General features: G+C 53.7%; 1 protein-coding gene across 3 annotated transcripts; it reads left to right on the top strand.

The window, feature by feature from the left end:
- Positions 1 to 963: 963 nt before the first annotated feature.
- On the top strand, positions 964 to 17,342 carry MIER2 (MIER family member 2). Of its 3 annotated transcripts, none has more exons than XM_035569980.2 (14): positions 964 to 1,012; positions 4,020 to 4,148; positions 4,705 to 4,792; positions 5,350 to 5,501; positions 6,095 to 6,220; positions 6,871 to 6,994; positions 7,647 to 7,756; positions 8,437 to 8,506; positions 10,075 to 10,226; positions 10,983 to 11,064; positions 11,162 to 11,256; positions 12,059 to 12,162; positions 13,180 to 13,316; positions 14,170 to 17,342. In XM_035569980.2, exons 4-14 carry the CDS (start codon positions 5,358 to 5,360, stop codon positions 14,643 to 14,645), a joined length of 1,620 nt encoding a protein of 539 aa, XP_035425873.1. In that variant the 5' UTR covers positions 964 to 1,012; positions 4,020 to 4,148; positions 4,705 to 4,792; positions 5,350 to 5,357; the 3' UTR covers positions 14,646 to 17,342. The 3 variants fall into 3 exon arrangements, with proteins under 3 accessions (XP_035425873.1, XP_035425872.1, XP_050571621.1); XM_035569979.2 differs by having other exon boundaries at positions 12,059 to 12,186; positions 14,170 to 17,336; XM_050715664.1 differs by lacking the exon at positions 4,020 to 4,148 and having other exon boundaries at positions 990 to 1,012; positions 12,059 to 12,186.
- Positions 17,343 to 19,208: the final 1,866 nt, after the last annotated feature.

Below are 19,208 nucleotides of genomic sequence, written 5' to 3'. Positions count from 1 at the left end.
CCAACAGGCAGAGGGCCTGAGAGCTCCTGCAGCAGAATAGTTCCATTTCCCCTGGTCTTGACCCCAAGTCCAGGCTTTTCTGCTTTTTGTGGCGATGGTGCATACGAACACAATATTAAGAGCAAGGCAGGAAACAGCGGGTTTTGTGGAAATCCCTCTGAAAGCGAGAGACAAGGCTACTTTTCTAACCGAGTAAACAGCATCTGCGCTCCGCTGGTCCTCTGAGCACAACGACACGGACCTGTGCGGGGAACAGAGGCCTGCTGAAGTGCTCTGCCTCTCAGCTCGAGGGCCGCGCCGCCGCTTCAGGGGCACTCGACAGCACTTCGCTCCTGGAGCTCGAAGGCAGGAGCGGAGCCCAGCGCAGCCCGCCGGGGTGCCTGGCGGGGCAGCAGGGACGCGCTGGGACCCCCCGGTGCGGCCCCCGGGGGTCGGCCGGGCCCAGCGCCCCGCGGGGGGGTCCATCCCCGGGGCCGCCCGGTGCCAGCGGGGGGCGGGCCCCCGGCCGGCCGGCTCCCTGGGGACGCGGGGCCGGCGCGGGGGGCGCTCGGTGCTGCGGCTCGGGGCCGGCCCAGCCGAGGGGCAGCTGCCCGAGCCTCCGGTCCGCGGCCCCGAACCCGAACCGAGCCGCGGCGGCGCTGCGCTGGGCCCGGTGCGAGCGGCGGCTGTCACCGGGGCCGTCACCGGGGGACCGGGCAGGGCCCGGCCGGGGGGGGGGCACCGCGGCTGTACCAAGCCCTGCTGCAGAGCCCCGGGACCGGCTGCGGGGTGGGCCCCGGGGCTCCCAGGAGGCGCCGCCAGCGGCGGCGGCCCGGCCTCGGCCCCGGCCCCGGCCCCGGCGCGGCGCCCCCTGACCCCCGCCCCCTGACCCCCGCCCCGCCGCGCCCCCGCCGCTCCCCCGCCCTCGCGGCGCCGCAGCCAATCAGCGGCCGCCGCCGCATCCGGGCCCCGCGGCCCCCCCGCCCCGCCGCACCCCCCCCGCCGCCGCCGCTCGCGCTCGGCCATGGCGGAGGTGAGCGCGGAGCCGCCGGGGGGGCCGGGGCCGGGGCCTCCCCGCTCCGCCTGCGCCCGGCCGGGTCCCGGGGAGCGGCGCCGGGCAGGGGAAGCGGCGCCGCGGCGGGACCGGCGCTGGGCCCTGCGGGCAGCGGGGGGGCTGCGGGGGGCTCCGGGAGTGCCGAGGAGCCGCCGGGCGGGAGCGGGGCCGGGGTCGGGGTCGGGGCCGGGGCCGGGCGGGGCCGCACGGAGCGGGGGGTCCGGCGGCAGAGAGCGGAGCCGCAGCCCCGGGGCTTTGGGGCGGGCGGGCCCGGAGGCCCGGGGGGGTCCCGGGGGAGCTCGGGGCCGCGGGGGCTGCGGGAAGGCCGGGGGGGGCCGGGTCCCGCCACCGCTCCCGGCAGCGGCCTGCGCGGCGCGGTGCCCGAGCTGCCCCGGCCGTTGCGACGCCCCCCCCCCCGCCTGGGCACCTCCGAACCGGCCCCGCTGCTGCCCGGAGACCCCCGCCGGGGGCGCGCGGTGTGGAGCGGGCGTCGGGCTCGTCGCGGGGTGCCCGGGAGCCCCCCGAGCACGGCTCCGTTTTCGGGGCGCTCCGCGGGCGGGGGCTGCCCACTCCTGCCCGCCCGTCCCTGCACCGAGCGCCGGCGGGCCGCGGGCCTCTGCGCCCGAGCGGCGCCTCAGCAGAGCCTCGCCTGACTCAAGGCCCCGAGGTGGCACCGCGCGCACGGCTTCGTCCCGGGGTCCCGCGGCCGCCGCTGCCTCCCAGGCTGCTGCAGCCTGGGCAGCGGCTTCCTGAGCAGCGCAGGAGACGACCCCCGTGTCTTGTCCTTCGCTAATTTTTTTGCTCTTTCAGATGCGTAGGCTGCAGAACAAATGTTTCCATCCGTACCGCTTCCCTCTGGCTACAGCTGGGGCTCGTAGGAAACAAATCCGTGTCACGTAGCACGGACGGGGCAAAGGAACCAGGAAAGCTTCTCTCACCGACCCTGAAACCCCTACCAAACTAGCTGAGGAAATCGCTTTAGCTATTAAAATAGTAAGGCTGGGAAAGGAAACCTTCTCTCTTCTTCCTCACTTTCTTGCAAGAGCTGCTTCAGCCTGGAGGGCTTTGTGTGGCAGGTCTGGGACGATCGCAGTCAGCGCTGCGCTGGAACACGGCCTTGTCTGTGCGAGAAGCTCGGGCTCTTCCTCTGCAGCGCTGCCTGAGGCGTGGCTGTCGCTGTGTCTCCTGTGCTCAAAAGCTTGAGTCCAGAACTGAGAAGGGAGAGTTGAAGTCACCCAAAAATGCAAAGACGAGAGCGGGTAACTGGCCGATGTCGGTGTAACTCTTGGGAGAGGAAAGTTGTGCTGGTGCCTGAGAAGCAGAGAGCAACGGAAGGAAAGCAGCTGCAGGGAACGCGCGTCTGCTCCCCAAGGCTAAGTGGCCTGCTGATGTGTAGGCGCCGCTCTCCAGCATCGTGGGGCACCCTCCAGGTAGCGGAGTTCACCGCTGTGAACTCTCACGGGGGTGGAACCATCCCCAGCAGTAGCCAACACCGTCCGTGCCTCATCTGAGAGCCCCCTCTGGTCTGGGGACGCCTGGTAGCACCTCCTCAGCGCTCCCGCTGTCTTTCCGACGCGTGCAGTGCTCTCGTCTTTCCCCTGTTCCTCTGGCTTGTCCGTCCTCTTGCGTCTGCGGTCTTCTGGATTTGTGAATGATTTGGGGGTTGGTTCAGTGTCATGCATGTTTAAATTTGGGTGTACAAGTGGGCCGCTGGCTTTGTCTGCCACTTGTTTCTTCTTTTCTCAGTCCAAACACAGCAGCGCTGACAGTTTTGTGGTGCCTCTCAGCAGTTCCCACTTGCCCTAATGCTGTGTTACTGCTCTGGGGAAATAAACTCATGAGTAGTTAGGGGCTTGTCATCCTGGCCTACTGGCTGTTAGTCCTCATTCCAGCACTGATCTTTAATACAAGATCTCATTATTTCCGAGGTATTCTTGACACCTTCTCAAGCCAGCCCTTCCACTGCTGACAATTTCAGTCTTCATCTTCCAGATCCTTAGCATGCAGCTCCGTATCGATCCTCGCGTGAGGGAGGCGCGATCAATGTATCGATTGTGGTCTCAGGGAAGAGCTCTGAAGATCACTCGAGGCAAAAGGGAGGGAGTATAATCCACACCCGTGCCCTTTTCATGAAACTGGGATTATTTGCTTGGAAGGGTTTCTCCATGAGGGCTTTGTGCGTGGTCACATCCCAAGCAGGGCCCAGCAGAGAGACGCTGACGCCTCCCGAGGTAGGAATCCATCTCCTGGTGCGGCCATCCCCACGGTGGAGGTTGGCTGAGCCCTTTCTGTCCTCGTCTTTCGTTAGCTGCGAACTCCTCCTCCCTTCTCTTCTTGGCTTGTGTGGCTGTTGGGCTCCGTCTGCAGCCAGACGAGGTGGTCTCCAGTGGGGTTCTCCTGCTGCTAATGACCAGGCACTGGGGACGGTGAATTGCAGCGCGCTTTGGCTGGGACTGGAGGCATCTCTTTGACGTCTGGGTAGAGGAAGGAGCAAGAATTCCATGGACGCTTTCAAGATCCTCGCCCTCCCTCCCTCTCTCTGTCTTTCTCTCATGTGGGAGCATCTTCTGATGCCTTCCATACCAACCGTCGTCGTCGCAGTAATTACGTCTAGAAAATAACCGGCTCTGTAGTTGTTACAGAATTTGCAACGCGCGTTTAAACACCCGAAGGCACTAATTCAGAGCCCAAAGTCCGGGGTGGCTTTTATGGTGTATACCTTGCTCTATTGGTAGAGGATCCGTTTTGATTTGAACCTGTGCTGTATTTCCTTGAGTTCTTAGAGAACTCAAGGAAATTCCTTGTGCTGAAGCACTGAGGATGTCCTGGCTCCCCCTGCCTGAGTGGGGAGCAGTGGGAGATGGCTGAGGGCCGTGAGGAGGTGTCACTGCTGACTGGGGGACCGACGGTCTGAGTTCCTGCTGCAGTCGGAGGCTCTCAGTCAGCTCGAAGGCATTGCCTAATTACCTCCTTGCTCCCTACCTAGGCTGAACTTGATGAACAGCATTTCCAGGTGCATCAGCCCAAGGAGCTGCAGATGTTCGGGCTTGTTGTCCAGGCCTCAGCCCATGTTGCTGCCTAAACTTCTGACCGAGCACCGAATGCCAGAAAGCAGGTGCCTCTTCTCGGTGTTTACCTGTCTCATCCTCTTTCCACCTCACCTCTGCCACTTCCAGACCCCCTCGCTGCTTGCTCAGCTCTGAATTTCCTTGCTGACCCCTCTGAGCCTCCTGAATGCAGCGAGGCGCTGGGGGCAGCTGGAGTGCCGTTGATAAAAATGCTGTGTTCAAAGTGTGTGCTTAGAATGATGGCTTAGGGTCAGAATCCTTCTTTTAAGGAAGATGTAAGCCATAAAGACCTGCGGTCTTAAACTGGTGAAGGGATAAATTATTAGTGGAAAGCTGAAGGTAAACTGGAAATGCTGCCACATGCACTTAGAGACCGAGGGGAAGGTGATGAACCCCGAAGAGAGGAGCCATGGGAGAGCTGTTAAATACACCTGGCTAGAGCTCTTTTTGCACAGCGGTTTCCAGTGCTACCCTGTGTGGGTTTATTAACTTTTGCTTTGAAATTAAATTAATTGCATTTGCTGGAGGGGGTAAGTGGCTGGAGGGGTGTTACACTTTAAAAACGGAGAGTTGTCTCAGCCATGTTTTTCTCTTTTCTTGAAGGCTTCGGTGGGCAGGCAGAGTCCGAGGGTGGTGCCATACCCAGCCCACAGCCTATGTCCCGGAGAGCCTGGCCTTCAGAGTGCAGCAGGTAAAGCCACAGTCTGTGCTTCTGTTTGTTGGTCTGGCTGCCAGAGGAAATGAGGCTCCTGTGCTCAGCCTGTCCGTTCCCTCCCCTTCTCCTTCCGACTTCTTTGGAACCTGTTGGGTGATTCCAATCACACTTGACAGGCGAGAAAAGTCTTAAAAATGCCACAGCTCCCAGAAGCATCTGTCTGCTGGTTCTCCCAATAAATAGTAATTATCCTGAAAGTGCCTCAAGTGAGGAGAAGGCTGCAGTGTGCATTCAGATGTTATCATATCAGGGAATCCAGTTAGGGGGGAACCATAAATACTCAGAAGACCTTCAGATACATCTTCCAGTCAGTCATGGGGCCTGGATGTGTAGGAGCCAGGCTTTGCAGCGCGGTGCTCACGGAATGACTTCTGCTGGTTGTGCTTCTCAGCCCCTCTCACTCCTTTCTGTCTAATCTCTTCCGCTGCCTTATCGCGGCCACGCACGCACGAGGATGGGTCGTCCCGAGCTTTGTCACGTCTGAAGATTTGGTTCAGGATGATCCAATACCCAACTTCTTCTAATCCCTGCAGTTGTGTCAATGGGCTCGGCTGATCACCGACTGAACCTAGCAGAGATCCTTTCACAGAACTATGGTGTACGGGAGGAAAGGGAAGAAGAGGAAGATACTCAGGAGAAACAGAAATCCTTAGAAGAGCTGGAGAAGAGTTTCAGTGCCTCTCAGGTAAAGGCGGGAGGGGAGGGGAACGGAAATTACCTGCTGGATTTTCGTGCTTTCTTTGACAGTGCTGGTGCCATAGATCTTTGTGAGAAACTGTGTCGTGCTTGCTCTGATGGCTGTGTGCTGTGTTTAGGTCCACCCGTCAACAGGTCTTAGGTTTAAATTTGATAGCAAATAATTGGTTTGCCAGCCGGTGGCAGCAGTAAATTTTGGAGACTTTGTCTGCCAGGTAGCTGCTCTGACCACGTGGACTTCCTTCACCCACCTTGCTGAAGAGCCGTCAGCTGATGGGTGATGTCCATTCCGCAGAGATGATGGGATGTGGTCCTCCAGTGGGTAGTCTAAACATATTCTAAAAATACTGTTGACTGTATTGTTTTGGGGTGGAAGTTCCTGGCTTGTCCATACCTGTAAGACCAGGTTGTGGTGGGTTCTGGTGGACATGCCTCCTTCATTGCGCAGCACTACCCAAGGCATTCAGAGCCCCCAGAAGAGCAGAGCTGCTTTGACTGCCTCTGCACGTGTGTTTACTGCAGCTGCTGTTGCACTTGGTGATTGCTCCATTCCTGATGAAGCTTTGTCTTCCTCTCGCTCAGAACAGTGAAATGCCATTTGAGGAGCTGCTTGCACTTTACGGCTATGAGGCATCCGATCCCATCTCAGAACAGGGCAGTGAGAGCAATGATATTACTCCAAATCTCCCAGATATGACTCTGGATAAGGTAAGAGCAGCTGTCAGCTCGGGTGTGTGCTGCTAGGCTGCGCTGTAGGGTGCTGAGCTGGCTGAGAGCTTCAGGTGTCTCGTAGCTCTCCTCAGGTGGAGCTTGGCGAATGCCAGGGAAGGGGCCTGCCTAGTTCTGGTGCCCCAGCGAGGGGGCAGGAATGTGAATGTGCAGGGAATAGAGGAGACTAGGGGAAGGATAGCTGTTTTAAAAAGGACGCTGTAAAAACCCTTCATGGAACGTAGGTAACGATTCTTTGAACTTAGGTGGGTCTGTGGATGGTCAGGGAAGGTTTGTATCTTCCTTCTGAGCCAGCTGACGTAGAAGGTTGTTTCCTTATGGGATCTTTGAGCTCTGTACTCTGGGTGGGGGTCTACAGAAAAGGCCTCTTGCTCCTCCTCTCTCTGGCTTCCATAGGAAGCCATTCTCCTCTTGATGCTTATAGAAGTGCTTCTAGGGAGAATAATCCAGGGGTGGCAGGGAGTGCAAGGCAGAATCTGTCTTTGAAGAAGCTGTGGGAGGGTGAGGAGGACTATGGATGTGGCCGCCCTTGGCCAGAAATGTTTTACTGTAGGCCTCACACACCCCCACCCCCTGCTTTTTTTTTTTTTAATTTAAAATATTTTTCACTTTCTTGTTGTTGTTAAAAGGAACAAATAGCGAAGGATTTGCTTTCAGGGGAAGAAGAGGAGGAGACACAGTCTTCAGCTGATGATCTGACTCCATCCGTCACATCCCATGATGCGTCAGACCTATTCCCAAACCAGCCTGGCTGTATGTGTTGCTAATTTCTAAATAATTGTTTTGTACTTAGATGTTTTGTGCAGGATAGGGCAGGGACATATTTCTTTACTTTGTCACTAAGTTTCCTGACTTACATTTTTCCACATTCTTTCTGGGGCTGCAAATAAACCTGAGTGCCAGTGGGTTCACCCAGCACCGGTTAGGACGTGGTAGAGCATAGATGAGCAGGGGGATCAGGAGAAAATTGTCTTTAGCTGTAACTCACAACATTGGTAAAGTGCGAACTGTTTTGCTGCATGTTGTAATTACAATCTACTGGGTCTGACACTTCTACAAGTGAATACGTTCAGTAGCACTACTGGTCTGATACATTGCGGCAGTTCCTAAATATCAGAATGTGCAGGAAGCCAAAGTGCATGGGAGGCATGGTATAAAGTGATCTTATTCCTTCTGCTGTCTTGCAAAATGAGGGAGTCTGAGTTCTCCAGGTTGGTTGGCACCACCTGCGTGGCAAGTGTGCAAATTTTCTGCTTTTAAATAAGACAATGGAAATATGGGTAAGTAGTCACTGAGGACCATGCTGAAAGTAACTTTAAGACAGAAAATAAAGGGAAGGGGAGGGAACATAGAGCAGTAGTAATAAACCATTTCATAACAACAGATCTCTTCATTTCCCACAAAGCAAACAACTTTCTTGCTGATGAAGACAAAGAGCCCTGTTCATCTCCATGTGCTTCCTCTATGGCTGAGGATTCAGAGGAGGACTCCATCCCATCCAACGAGTGTAAGAAGGTAAATGATCAGAATGCATCCAGAAGGGGAGCTGAGGCAATGGGCCTGAGGAAATTTGAGGAAAGCATGACACCAAAGCACTGTGGTATTTCCCCCAAGAAGTTTTGTTTCTTCATCTTCCTTTTCCTCAGTCTTGCATTTTGTGGAAGGCAGTGGCAGACATGGGTTGCAAAGTGTATTTTTGATGTGATCTTGAAATCTTCATCTGAAACTATTTTCTGCTTCAGATATGGAAAATGCTGTTGTTGCCTTGGTAAATCAGAACTGCAATCCATAGCCCTATAAAAGTGAATTGCTGTGCGATATTCCCAGTGGGTTTTACTGAGGGGGAACCATCATATGAAAGAGAGGAGCAGACTTCCGAATTCACCCTGGTTATGAAGGTTGCAGGAGACCTTTAGCATTCCTTTTATCTCCAGCTCCAGCTATTTGTTATATATCTTTAACATTAAAACTATGTAAATACCTAAGGTCCCTAAAGTATGATCTGGTTGGTTGTAAATCTTTCTAGTTACCCTATAAAGTAAGTCAAGGCTCCCTAGAAGTAATGGTGACACTGGGGACTACTGATATATGTTGGCCTCGTGGTGTCATAGCCCTTAAATCATGCGGTACACTTCATTGCCTACATGGAGCATGTTCCGTTTCGATTTACTGACTTCTCTGTGATGGTGTTTCAGGAGATCATGGTTGGACCTCAGTACCAAGCCACTGTTCCCATCCTCCACTTGAATAGGCACAGTGAAAAAGGTAAGGCAACTTGCTTTACGTATCTTGTTTGGACATAGGGCTGCTGGCCTGGCCATTTGAAGGGGCTCAGTTCACCAGTTCTGCTCTGTATGTCTAGGCTTAGCACCTCTCAGTAATGACATCAAAATTTACAGCTGTACCCAAGCTAGCTTTTAAACTAGCTTATCTGAATTTGGCGAGTAATACAGCTACAGACGCTCAGTGAAAACTGGCTTGGTAGGATGACAGGTTTGGAGGAAGGGGGCTCAGCTGTAGCCAAAGAGGGAGATGCTCTAATTTATTTTTCTCTGACATCTTCCTGAAGTAGCAAGAGTTATTTTCATTTAGTACTCCCTGGAACTAATCAGTTCCCGATTTGATAGCATGTCTGCAGAGTAGATAGAGTTGCCTTGATTTGCAGATTGTCTAATAACTAGTGTAATACTAGCAGCAGCTTGCTGAACTTCTGAAGAAGATAGCTAACAGAAAACCACCTCTTCAAAAATGACTCATTTCCTCCCTAGTTCTTTTAACCTAGCAGACTAAGCAAATGATTTAAAGAGATAAAAGTTATCAGTTTTGCAGGTACCATTTCGGATTTACTTGCTGTACTTCTCAGAACTTTTTACTGCTACTTAATCAGGAAGTTTACGATGCTCTCAGCCTTCTGTACTGAAGACCATGGATTTAGTGCCTGTTTCCCATAGCCTGTACATTTGCATCAGTGCAAAATGAGGAAACTTGCAGTAGATCCAGATGGTGGTCTTCTGTGCCCTGTCTGTACTTCCTCTGACCTGATTTTGCATGGCAAGAGAGTGGGTTCCTTTGCCGGTAGAAATACATGAACACGTAAATTGCATAGGGTGCTCATGTTTTTATGACCCCCCCTATAACCTCCCTGTGTCAGGGGCGTTGAAGTTAGGTGATCTTTAGGGTCCCTTCCAACCCAAGCCATTCTGTGGTTATCTGAATAGAAAAATCACTGTATTTCTGATTATTTTTATCGCAGAATCCCTTCTTGCTTTCCTCTGTGCTGCAATTTTACTTAACCCTCTGTCTGCATGGTTGTGTGCTTTGTTCTCATGGACCAAGAGCCTTGAAAGCTGCATGAGCATTACAGCCTTGCAGATGCTTAGTTTTGTGCTTAGGACAGAGAGGGTCTTGAGCCTAGGACAGGCTTGTAGCTCAAAGCTGCCTTGCTTCAAAGTCCTTTTGTTTACTGTGTGTGGGAAAAGACACCTTAGAACATAGGGTTTTTAAGTTGCCACGATTAATGAATCAAAGCAACAGCCTTTGAGAACATGGTAACAAAAAACTTGTCAGCCAACCCTCTGAAGAAGCAGAAACCAAACGAGCCTGTGCCTAGGGCTCTAAAAAAGGTATAAGCAGTAGTAAGCTTACCTGCCTCCAAAATGAGGAAGGGAAAATGCAGCACCTTCACACAGATGGTTGTCATCTCTAGTGCCAGGTTAGGAGTCCAAGCAAAGATTTTCTCCCTTCTTCTGCCTCTGCCATGCCCAGACACGCAGACCATTTCTTAAAAGCAGTGGGATTCTCTGATTAGTTTATTTTGGTGCTTTTTTTTTTAGCCTATGAAAATGAAGATCAGCTGCTTTGGGACCCAAACATCCTTCCTGAGAGAGAGGTTGAAGAGTTCCTATATTGTGCAGTGAAGCGGCGGTGGGATGAGCTGTCTAGCAGCAGCCTGCCAGAAGGAGAGATGGTGAAGGACAATGAACAGGTAAAATCTTGCAGCCGGAGATAATAGAACGATGCTGGCATAGTAGTGCAGCGCTTCCTTCAGAGATCTTGAATGAGACCCGCTTGAAAAGAGACTGGGACCTACCTCCTGTGATCCTCTGCTCCTGCTTCATGGATAAGTGAGAGTGCCTTCCAGATGGAGTCTTAGGAGGGTCTTCACTGTGCTTTTGGGAAGACAGGAAATGTCTGCAGTGGATCAGACCACAGACCTGCCTAGCTTAGTACTTTCCTTCTAAAGCTGCTTGTGGAAGGCATCTGTGGATGCTTGTGGAAAATGTGTAACAGGCAGGGCAAGTAGAGAATAGTTAGTTTTGACTGTATTCTTTTGGTATCCCAAAATCTCTGAGACAGAGCTTGCAGCAGGACAATTTTGGATCTGTTCTCTATAAAATTCTGTCGTCTTTTGAAGGCAGCAGAAGATCAAACATTTAACTAAGAAACCAGAGTGGCTGTGTTTCCTCTAAAGTAGGCAGGCTAGATTCTCGCGATAAGCGCAGTATCTGCAGAAACATGGGAGCACACCTGTAATCCCTAGAGTTGCTGGTAGAATTGCATCTTTTCAGTCCTAGGGTTTGTAATGGAGTTCTGTGAAAATTGGAATGATGTATGCTGGCTGCCAAGCAAGGGTTAGTGGAAAAGTGGCTCCTGGGAAAAATAAGTTTCACAAGACAAACATGAGTCATGCAGAGGTCTGCTTGTGGTGTGTTGCTGTCAGTCACTTTCTTTTGTTTCCTAGGCATTGTATGAACTCGTTAAATGCAATTTCAATGCAGAAGAGGCATTACGGAGGTTACGGTTCAATGTGAAGGTTATCAGAGGTGAGAACCCCTATGTCTGGATTCCACTCCAAACACCAAGGCACGCGTAACTCTTCCAGTTTCTGTATGCTTCCTCCAATTCCTCTTTCTGCTGTAGATGAGCTTTGTGCCTGGAGCGAGGAAGAATGTAGAAATTTTGAACATGGCTTCAGGGTCCATGGGAAAAACTTTCATCTTATCCAAGCAAACAAGGTAAGAATGTTCACCCCTGCATCGCACTAAGACAAAGGGAACGAGGCAGGTGCATTTGCACCAGAAGTGTTATTTGAGCCTTGGCTGATGCAGGAAGTTCAGGACTGCTGAGTTCCAATCCCAGGCTTTGTGTTGACTCATGCTAGCAGGTGATGGGCTGTTCACTGCCCTGCTCTGCCTTATTTTCCAGGTGGGAGAAGTGACAAACAACACTGACCTGCATGAGTGATGTCAGTTAATTACTGATTAGCCCTTTCTGGAGTCTCAAAAGTTCTTTCCAAACTCTCAGCCCTTGCAGTACTTCTGTGAATGAGTGAGTTGAGCATGTGGATGTTTTGTAAAGTCCCCTGGGGTCCTCTAGAATGAAAGATGCTGTTGTAGGGAGAACTGGGCCCCAGGACATATGCTGCTATGCTGGGAGTTGGCAGAACCAGAGAGTCCAGTCCTACCACTGATTCACTGTGGGCATGTTGACACTGGCCAGTGAAAATGGATGCAGGTTTGCTCTCTTGGTGTTAAGTGTGCTGCTGGAAGTGCAGGAAGGTCCTGCATGAATGTACTGTGTGTGAACCCACACTGGGGTCTGCGAGAACAATTGTGCACCATGGGGAGTTACTTCTCTGGCCGACTACCGCCTTGGAAATCTCGGTATCTGCTTCTGTTCTGTAGTGCAGATGTGTCCATAGCAATGTAAATCGCTGTAATGCACTTAACTTGCTGTGCTGATAAAACGGGTGAATAACCCTTGCTCCACGAAACACGTCTGGATGTGTGGCATTCTGACTGTCGTGTTTCTCCTCAGGTCCGCACCCGGTCAGTGGGCGAGTGTGTGGAGTATTACTACATGTGGAAAAAGTCAGAGCGCTATGACTACTTCACTCAGCAGACTCGTTTAGGAAGGAAGAAGTACGTCCTCCACCCTGGAGCCACGTGCGTGGAATATTCTCACACTAAAATTAGTAATATTAACCTCCCAGTGAAGATCCTGGCTGCAAAGCACCTCTACTTTAAAGGCCGCGCTTTCTGCTCTAGAAGGTTTCTCGGGTGGGAGCATGCAGAGATGCATTGGGTGTTCTCAGACCATAACGCACTGTTAGTGTGGGAGGGGACAGTTAAGCAATTATTTGCTTGGATGTGGACTTTCTTGTGTCAGAAAATAGTGTTTTCTTTCAGATAAATGCATTCACAAGAAAGATTAAGGTTATGGTCAGGGATTCAGGGCTGATCTCAAGAAGTAATTCAGCTGGATGCAGTTTTGCGAAGGGATTTCTTTTTACATACAAAAATACTCCATTTCTGATTATTGGAGGAGAATTAATTTCTTTCCCTGCAAATAACCTTTGAGGCAAATTCTTCACTTTGAAATATATGTTAATTACAGCAAATACTTTTCAAAAAGGTTGAAACTTAAATGTTTTAAAAGGTCAAAATGAAATATTTAAGTTGAATCAATTAAAAATATTAGATGTTAGAGCTTGAAAAATGTTTGTCTTAGCTTTTTGTCTTCTGACTCAAGACAGGAAAATACCTGAAATCTCAAATTTCCCCATGGTAGAAAATATTTTTTTGCCTCCTGCTCTTTGCTGGCACGCTGACATTGTCACAACCCTGTGCAATCATTCTGTGAAGCTGGCTGCTCCCTGGGGAGAGTATTTGACCATTTGTTTTGTTATGGAAGAGGCTGAGACTCAGAGAGCCGGAGGGCAGAGCTCTGCGTTTGGGAAGCTACACAGCCCGTTCTGGTTTAACGTGGGCTGGTCTCAGGCACCCTGACTTAACCGTGGGTATGGATGTTCCTCCTCGTGAGGCCTCTACAGCCCTGCTGCTTTATTTGTTGGTGGGTTTTAATCCCAGTTGCTGTTTCTCCTGCCTACATCTTTCTGCCCAGCGGGTGGTCACAGTTCTGTCTCTCTTTCCCCATAGGGATTACACCGACAATGACTTGGATGGGGGTGAGGTAGAAAACGCCAGTCGTTCTCGGAGCTCCCCACCGATTCCATCTGCCACTAGCTGCCTGGACTCTCACTTTGGCCAAGATCAGCTAGTGATTGAGAGCACAGGTAACTGCCTTCTCTTCTGTCTGCCAGGGGGACAGCTCACCTCCCTCCCTCAGCAGCACAGGCCCTTCTCCGCCTTTCTCCTGCTGCTGTTGTCTAGCTGCTGCTCTTCTCCCTGCACCTTGCCGGTGTGCTCACTTTCTGCCCTGAGTCAAACACCAGTCCTGGGCAGAGTGTGGTGTACGTAAAGGAGAGTTGGCTGTCCCTATGTTGATCAGTACTGGCTCCTGTAGAGTTGGTCCTGCTTCAGATGTGGAGGGACAGCCTAAGTCATTCCCAAAGCAAGAGAATTTGTGCGAGCTTTGGGTACCGGAGGCAGGCAGTTGCTTTCAGTGCACCTGCCTTAATTAGTGGACACTGGCACGTCCTCCAGAGGCAGATTTAAAGCACCAGAAGTCAGGCTGTGCCTGTTAGCTGCCCTCAGAGAGAGATGGCTGTCAGAAGACTCGCAGAGAGCCCGAAAGGGGTTCATTCCCTCTCTCTGTCCTACCACGGACAAGGGCTTCGTGTTAGCACCTGCCAGGGGACGTACGCTTGAGGGGACGGGATTTAGGATTGGGTTTATCTTAGAATCTCTTTGAGATTTCCCTTAATTTCCATAGAAACACTGGTGGCCTCCTATCTGCTGTCTGCATCCTGCCTTTCTTTGGTAGATGCTGTCAGGATTTTTGGTTGCTATAATAAAGAAACATCTTTGTCATCAAACAAATACTGTTCTGGTTAGGTGGGATTGAGCTGGGTTCTGGTTTTCATATGTTATGGACTCACTCTAGTTTTATTTCACTTGCTGCCTCCCACCCTTTCTTCCTCCCTGTCTGTCCATCGTCCGTACACTTCCCTCCTCTGCGGTGCGCAGAGCCTCTGAGCGTGGAGAGCACAGCCTGCAGCCTGGGCAGCATGAGCGAGTCGGGGCAGGGCTATGAGTGCAGTACTCCTTCGGAGACGAATTGTTCCTTCGACCCCGCCGAGGAGACCTCCTCAGGCACGCTCTCGGCTTCCTGCACACGGCATACTGTCACCCCCTCCGACACGGGGCTCTATGCTTTGCCGCCGGCAGGACCAGGACTAGCAGAGAAGCAGGAGACGTTGCAAAGCTCTGGTGAGACGATAACCATGGACTTCACTCTCCCTGCAGACATTAATGAGGGCTTACCTTTAATTGCTGGCCCTGTGGATTTGGACAGAGACCCAGAGGCAGTGGTGGCCCCTGCGCAAGTGTCCTTATCGGTCACAGATTTTGGCCTCATTGGCATTGGAGATGTAAATAGCTTTCTGACTGCGCATCAGGCCTGTCCGGCACCCGTGGCTCGGTCAGAGCCCTTGTCACAGTGAGAGTCTCCAGTCACAAACCTGTCACAAATCCACCAAGGACTTTGACCTGACTGAGTGAAATCCTGGAACTTCCACTGTTCTCTAGGGACAGCATGGAGCTGTTGGTCAGAATCTGTCTTTCCATCCTCCTTGATCCAAGGCTACAGTGAAACCAAACACGTTTCTGCTCCAGCGTGTTCCGACACGATCACACAAAGCTGGTGGCCAGCTTGAGTGAGGGGGGAGGCCCACAACCCCCCGTTTTGTTGACCGTGTGTCACCCCAGGTCTTGCCAGGCTGTTGGGAGAGTCCCTGCCCCCAGGACCGGGGAGGTGGAGTCCCTCCTCTGGCTCCAGTGGGACGGTCTGAGTGCAAAAATGTGTTGAGAACAGGAATGTATCGCAGGCACTTTGGGGCTGGGACAGAGGATGCAGTCTGGAGGTCCGAGAGCTTAGGAAATCAGCATGGAGCACAATCTGCCCGGGCTGGAGGGCTGCTCACCAGCGGAGATGGGCATGGCGATGCCAAAGGAAGGCGAGGAGTCGTGGCTGTTCACCCGCACAGTGGGCTGCAATAGAAGTCGTTCTCCCCGTTCCCCTTCTCACAGCTGTCCTGCGCTCCTGAGCTGAGGACTGTAACAGGTGCTCGCAGTCCTGTTTTCAAACCTCCTGGGGCTGCGCGTTGCTCTCTGCCTGCACTGCTGTCAGCTCCGGCTGGGACGTCGCCTGTTCCAGTCCTTTGGCTGAAACTTAGGTCTTGGAAAGGGGTGCTGTGCGGTGCAGCAGTGTTGTGCATGCTAAAGCCCATCCCGCCTTCCCTTGTAGTGCTCTGCCATGAACTGGGCCGGGGAGATCTTGTGCTGGGAGTCAAGGCAGTGTCCAGACCCACAAAGTGATGTTGGCCTTCAGTGCTGCACTGCTGCCCCCTTTGTTCTTGGCGGTGAATAACTCGATCGTTTCTGGCCCTGCTGTACTTCAGGAGGGTGAAACGCAGCTACAACCTCAGTAACGTCTCAGCTTGTTCCAAACAATTTGCTAGCTGGGGAAGGAGGAGGAGCTGGACGCAGGAAGAGAGGGCCAGAAGGGGATGGTGATCTCTGAGTTGAACCTTGCTTTTTTGGGTGCCTGAAGCTAGAATTGTGGAAATGGAGAAGCAGCAGCCGCCACTGGGTAAGGGGCAGCCGCTGCCTGACCTCCCCGGGCAGTGACAGCGAACAGAGCGAGGATGTGCATCCTGGCAGGGCGAGAGCTTCCAGCTGTGTCTCCCTGGAGTCACCCACAGCGGGGCCGTGCATCCTCCCCACCGCTGCGCACACTGCGTGCACCTCAGCTCCCTGGGCACCCCGCGTCGGACACCGCTGCTAGCGCCGAGAGGCAGGCAGGAGAGCACGCCAGTCCCAGCGCATCCCTACCCCTTCCCACCTGCCTCCGTTCTTCTAAAACGTCACCAAAAAAGCTCTCTCTTCTGAGAGAAAAGTGCGTCTCTACTGCCAATGGCGTTTTGAGGAGGTGACGAGGGTCGGCACCGAAGTGGCCAGAGGCCACGCAGAGCTGTGCTGGCTCGGAGGAGCGTCTGTGGGTGCGCTGAGTCGGAGCTGGTCTGCATCCCGCTTGTGTGCCAGGTCTGGGGCTTGTCACTGGCTTATGTCCACTGTTCGCATTCCTTTTTTCCATGCAGGGAACACTGCTGACTTGCTGGGCAGGGCTCTAATGCAGATGTTCCCTTCCTCCAGCCATTTGCTGTGCTTGGGAAGGGTTTGGGTTGAGTCTTTTTGCTTATTTTGGTAGAGGTCTTCAGGCGGTGATCCTGCAGTTGCTTCTGCTGCCAGTGGATTTGGAAGATGACTAAAGGCATCAGCCTGGGACCCTCTTTTACCCGGCCCAGCGAGGTTGTGCTCACTCCTGCAGCAGGGGCATGGAGACAGCACCAGACAGCTTCACGGGGTAGCTTAGGATCAGACCTCATCTCTCCCTTTCAGGCCCCAGACCCATTCGCCTACGTGAGCAGGGTGGGTGCTTGTTTCGGTCCCCAGCCAGCCCTGCTAGGAGGTGCCGAGCTCCAGACACCGCTCTTGTGGCCAGGCATTGCTCTGTGAAACGTGCCGTAAAATGGAGGTCTCGCCTCTGGCTGCTCCCAGCTGCTGGAAACAGAAAGCAAACACAAGTGCCCGCTCCATAGTGAAACTTCCCAGGCTGTGATTCCCCTTTTCTGGGGGAGAGAGGAAGCTGCTTGGCTGGAAGGAGAGGAGGTGGCAGGGCGAGAGCATCTGCAGCCCTCCCAGGGAGGGTCAGGCCTTGGCTTCTCCTCTCCATCAGCCAAGAATGTTCTTAGTAGTTTTTCCTGAAACCATTTTTCTTTGGTTTGTTTCAAGCCCCAATGAAAGGAGAGGAGAGGCTGGAGGAGGCAGAAATGTCTTATTTATATTATTCAGTGTTGTTTACAGATTCGCATGGGGTCTTTCAACGTGAGCGCAGCGCTTTTCCCACATAACTGTAAGGGAGAGGGGTGAAAAGGGCTGGGGCAGGGTGGGGAGTCACTGGGGGAGGTTTGGTTTTGGTTTTGTTGGGGTTTTCTTTTTCCTTCTTACAAAGCACATTCACTTTGAGACGCTCCCAATGCTGGACTCTTCCCCCCACCCCCAAGCCCTACACTGTGAAGTGATACTGCCTTGAAGACCCCTCGCCGTTATTTATTTAATTAAAAACCTAATTTGAAAGCAAGCAGGAAACCTGTCTTGGTTTTGGAGACTGAGGTCCTGCAGGCCTGCGTGTTGGGGTGGCAGAGGTGAGGGGGGGTCCTGGCCTTTTCCGTCTCCTCTCCGCCCCCGGCGAGTGCTCCGGTGCCGCACGGGCGAGTGCTGGACGTGTGGCCGAGCGCCACTCCGGGGTGCAGGCACGGGCCGGGACGGAGCCCAGAGCCCTGCGGGGTTGTGTCCCCTGCCTTGAGTGCTGTCATCCATGGCTGTGCCCGGCAGAGCCCAGCGGTCCTGGCACAGCCCTCCAGAAGCTGAGCTCAGCCTGTTCTTGACCACAGCTGCTTCTGCTCGGCGTGGAGCATGTTCACCAGGGGCTGGGGGAGTGCCAGTGCCTCCAGCCCACCTTGCCAGGCCCCAGCTCCGTGGCGCGGTGCTCCCATGGCAGGAGGCTGGGCAAGCTGCCCAGTGGCTGTGCTCCTGTCCCGGCGGGCTCGGGGTGCTTCCCTCCTTCCTTCCTGTGCCTACACCAGGGATGCCCTCACAACTGGGGAGGAGGCCCAGCTTCCTTGGCTGAATTTACCCTCCCGGTGCTGAGTGTGGAGGGGAGGGAGGTGTTTGCTGGTCTTATAGGTGCCCTGGCTCTGAAAATGGCAGCATTGGGACAGCCCCGTGGTGGCAGGGGTGGGAGGCAGGCGTCCGTCCGCGTCTCACCGGCCTCAGCCAGGAATAACATCCTGGAGGCGAGGGAAGCGTTTCTGCAGGAAGGCTCATTCCTCACTACAAAGCCCCTCTGTTTTGTCAGAAACCTCTCAAACTTCCCCAGCTCCTGTGCCCATTGCTGTCAGCCCCGTGGTCAGCATGGATTGCTCCAAAACCAGAAACAGGAGGTGGGCAGCAGCCGCAGCCAGCCCGGGTGCGCAGGCAGTGCTGGGGAGGGACCCCGGCACCCCCTGGGCCCCCCCGGCACCTGCAGCGCTGCCTTGCCCGTGCCAGGCCTGGTAACGTTGGCTCTCGTCTTCTGTCCCACGGCCTGGAGCGGGAAGGGGGCTCGGCACTCTCTCTTTCTCCGGTCTCCTCCGCTCACAGCCCCTACCCAGCAGGGAAACCACCCTGAGAGCTGGCAGCGGAGGGGCACCCCGCTCTGCTTGGCAGACCCCATGTGCCGCAACCCTCCTGGCAGCGCAGCCTCGAGCGCAGCCCTCGCGTGCAGTGGGGCGGGAAGAGCGAGAGTCAGCAGAGATACTGCAGGGCACCTACGGGAATGCTTCTCCCTCCTGGAAAGTCTGGATCTGGGTCAGATTTGACCCCATATCTATTACAAAAACAAACATGTGCAAGTCTGCTTTTCTAAACAGAGACTTCGACTGTCTTGAAGTTTCTGGACTTGTCAGGAGAGGTTTCTGCTTTCTGCCATGAGCTTGGGCATGCATGCTGGTGACAGCAGTGGCTTCACAGACGTGCCTTTTGCGGTTTTTTCGCATGTCCTTCAAAAACAGGAAAAATGGTGTTCCATGTTTCCCCTGGGCTGCCCAACCCAGTAGTTCAGAGAAAGGCTTCCCAGCCGGGGGCTGGGGCGAACACCTCCGGGACAAGTGGGAGACACGGGCACCTGCTTGGTTTTTGTGAGCAATCCCTGGTGAACAGTCAGCATGACACACGGCTCCGCTAAGTGCTCCAGCCAGAGCCTGATCTTTAATTACTCTGAAGAAGAGCAGCTCAATCACTGCTGCCAGTGGAAAGCAAATTAAGAAGACCTAAAAGACTGAGCAGACCTCAGCTGCCCCGGTGGACGGACCACGGCCATGGTGTAGAAATCCCCATGCGCTGCTGCAGGGACACGTCCCGCAGCCCGTGGCTGTGTCCTGCCCCTGGGGCAGGGAGCCCCGCAC

This window comes from Cygnus atratus, chromosome 26 (genome assembly GCF_013377495.2).
Source record: "Cygnus atratus isolate AKBS03 ecotype Queensland, Australia chromosome 26, CAtr_DNAZoo_HiC_assembly, whole genome shotgun sequence".
Taxonomy (NCBI): domain Eukaryota; kingdom Metazoa; phylum Chordata; class Aves; order Anseriformes; family Anatidae; genus Cygnus; species Cygnus atratus.
The sequence above is the reverse complement of the archived record's forward strand: the minus strand, read 5'-3'. Positions and strand labels throughout refer to the sequence as shown.